Source organism: Jaculus jaculus, chromosome 19, assembly GCF_020740685.1.
Source record: "Jaculus jaculus isolate mJacJac1 chromosome 19, mJacJac1.mat.Y.cur, whole genome shotgun sequence".
Lineage (NCBI taxonomy): Eukaryota > Metazoa > Chordata > Mammalia > Rodentia > Dipodidae > Jaculus > Jaculus jaculus.
Genome location: NC_059120.1, coordinates 28,363,776 through 28,367,053, shown reverse-complemented (window position 1 = coordinate 28,367,053; position 3,278 = coordinate 28,363,776). Strand labels below are relative to the sequence as shown.

At 41.0% G+C, this 3,278-nt stretch overlaps 1 protein-coding gene across 1 annotated transcript; it reads left to right on the top strand.

Annotated features, from left to right (window-relative positions):
* Window positions 1-455: 455 nt before the first annotated feature.
* Window positions 456-1,234, top strand: LOC123455963 (endogenous retrovirus group K member 7 Pro protein-like). Its single transcript, XM_045137977.1, has one exon. The coding sequence runs from the start codon at window positions 456-458 to the stop codon at window positions 1,212-1,214; it is 759 nt and encodes a 252-aa protein (XP_044993912.1). The 3' UTR covers window positions 1,215-1,234.
* The last annotated feature ends 2,044 nt before the right edge of the window (window positions 1,235-3,278 follow it).

Below are 3,278 nucleotides of genomic sequence, written 5' to 3'. Positions count from 1 at the left end.
AAAGCATGCAGAGAGATAGGAGGTCCTTTGTCTAATGCGGGCATAGCAGCAGCTGTCCTTGCTGCAAAGAGGATTAGAGACATTACTTGCTATAATTGTGGGAAAAGAGGACACATAAAAAGGCAGTGTAAGAGTCAGATTCCAGGAAGTCAAGACAGAGTTAATGTACAGAAGAAAGTTCCTGGGATGTGTCCACGTTTTCGGAAGGGTAAACATTGGGCCAATGAGTGTAGGTCAGTTAAAGATATTAAGGGGAGAGTGCTCACAAATGATTCTAATAGCCAGCCAAAAAACGGACAGAGGGGCCCTCGACCCCAGGGCCCTCAAATGTATGGGGCCATGAATGTCGAGCCACCCAAGGTATCCATGAGGCCACCGGGGAGCCACGGAGAGCCACTCTGGGTTCCGCAGGATTGGACCTCTGTGCCACCACCCGAGCAGTATTAACACCACAAATGGGCTGTCAACCAATCCCCTCTGATTTTAAAGGACCCCTGCCCCCTGATACAGTAGGCTTGGTGCTAGGACGCTCATCTTCAGCTCTGAAAGGCTTAATTGTTCACCCTGGAGTTATTGATGAGGATTATGAAGGACAAGTAAAAATTCTGTGCTCTTCCCCTAGAGGGATATCTTCTATTTCCTGTGGGGATCGTATTGCTCAGCTTTTAGTATTGCCTAGCCTACATGGCTTGTTCCCTTATAAAAAGGATACTAGGGGAACAAAAGGTCTTGGATCCTCCAGAGGAGGATGTGCCTATGTCTCACTGGATCTGGATGAAAGACCAACCTTGGAGTTAATTATTCGAGGAAAAATTTTCTCTGGTATTTTAGATACGGGAGCAGATACTAGTATTATCTCCACCAAATGGTGGCCTTCTAATTGGCCTGTCAATCAGTCTTCACAAACCTTACAAGGGTTGGGATATGAGTCTTCTCCTAGTATAAGTGCTCAGGCTTTAAGATGGAGGGATCATGAAGGACGTGCGGGAGAATTCATACCATATGTACTCCCTTTACCAGTAAATTTGTGGGGACGAGATATTTTACATCAGATGAAGTTTAAATTGACTAATGATTACTCTAGTCAGAGTCAACAAATTATGAGAGATATGGGGTGTGTTCCAGAAAAAGGATTAGGAAAAATGTCACAAGGAAGTCCAGAGCCTGTGACTGTTACTCAAAAATTAGATCGAAAAGGACTGGGTTGTTCCTAGGGGCCATTGAGGATGCTTTGCTCATACCCTGGGTGACAGAGGCACCTGTGTGGGTACCCCAATGGCCTCTCACCTCCGAGAAATTAAGAGCAGCAAAAGAACTTGTGCAGGAACAATTAGAGCAGGGACATTTAGAATCCTCACAATCACCCTGGAATACTCCTAGTTTTGTGATCAAGAAAAAGTCAGGAAAATGGAGACTTTTACATGACCTGAGAGCTATTAATACTCAAATGCAAATTATGGGACCTATACAAAAAGGTCTGCCTTTATTGTCAGTTCTGCCAAAACATTGGGAACTTATTATAGTGGATATTAAAGACTGTTTTTTCTCCATCCCTTTGCATCAGAGTGATAGACAAAGATTTGCCTTTACTTTACCATCTGTCAATCATGAGGAACCTGATGCTAGATATCAGTGGAAGGTCCTGCCACAAGGCATGGCCAATAGCCCAACTATGTGTCAATTGTTTGTTTCTCATGCCATTAAGCCAATAAGACAACAATTTCCAAAAATAAAAATTTGCCATTACATGGATGATATTTTATTATGTGGGCAATCTGGAGAGGACCTAAAAGTAGCTTATTCGAGATTAAATGAATCTTTAAAATTAAAAGGTTTAATAATTGCTCCTGAAAAGGTACAAGAAGGAGTAATAGGTAGTTTCTTAGGTACAAAAATATATCCTGATAAAATTACCCCTCAAAAGGTCACAATCCGTAGAGATTATTTAAAAACTTTAAATGATTTTCAAAAATTATTAGGAGACATTAATTGGCTTAGACCTTTTTTGAGGATTCCCACATCTGAGTTAAAACCTTTGTTTCAAATTTTAGAAGGAGAAGCTCACATTACTTCTCCTCGTAATCTTAATCCTGAAGCTATTAAGGTATTAGAAAAAATAGAAAAGGCTATACAAAGTTCTCAGTTAATTAGAATAACAGAAGATCAACCTTTTTCGCTGTGTATAATACAATCATCCTTGTTACCCACTGCTGTTTTGTGGCAGGATGGACCTCTGTTATGGGTCCATTCTCATTCCTCTCCAGGAAAAGTTATTGGACATTATCCTACGTTAGTTGCAGAGCTTGCTTTAAAAGGACTTCAACTAGCCATCACACATTTTGCCAAATTTCCTGAAACAATCATTGTTCCCTATACTACATTTCAAGTTCAAACTCTCTGTGCCACTATTGATACGTGGGCCATTTTAATATGCACCTTTTCTGGAGAAATAGATAACCATTATCCTAAACATCCGCTGTTACAGTTTGCTCTCACTCAAGAAATAATTTTCCCTAAGATTACTAGTTCTCAACCTCTTTTAGGAGCTATAGACATTTATACTGATGGATCAAAGACAGGTCTGGGGAGCTATGTTATTGACCAAGTGCCAGTACAATTACAATTTAATTTAAGCTAGAAATATTGTACTCTAATGTCCTAATTGCGCAGAGTTCAGACATACTCCTTGTCTGGGCCTTAATCCTCGAGGCTTGCGCCCCTTACATTTGTGGCAAATGGATGTAACTCATATTCCTGCTTTTGGAAAAATGAAATATCTTCATGTCTCTGTGGATACTTACTCTGGTATTATACATGCCACAGCCCTTGCTGGGGAAAAGGTGTCCCATGTCATCACTCATTGCTTGGAGGCCTGGGCTGCTTGGGGAAAACCCTACAGTCTTAAAACAGACAATGGTCCGGCCTATACTTCAAAGACTTTTCAGCAATTTTGTCAACGCTTAGGTGTAGAACACAAGACAGGACTACCTTATAACCCACAAGCACAAGGGATTGTGGAACGTGCTCATGGTACACTCAAGACATATTTACCTAAACAAAAAGGGGGAATAGGCCCCACGACGTTGGGACCTAAAGGAACTATTTCCCTAGCTCTTTTTACACTTAATTTTTTAAATTTGGACGTGATGGGTAGGTCAGCAGCAGACAGGCATTGTCTGCCACCATCACCAGTTTCAGAAAAAATAAAATGGAAAGATGTTATATCTAATCAATGGAAGGGCCCGGATCCTGTTTTAATAAGATCCAGGGGAGCTGTT

What these genes read in the sequence shown, in the direction of transcription:
- LOC123455963 (XM_045137977.1), top strand. Translation starts at nt 456, where the DNA reads ATGGGCTGTCAACCAATCCCCTCTGATTTTAAAGGACCCCTGCCCCCT.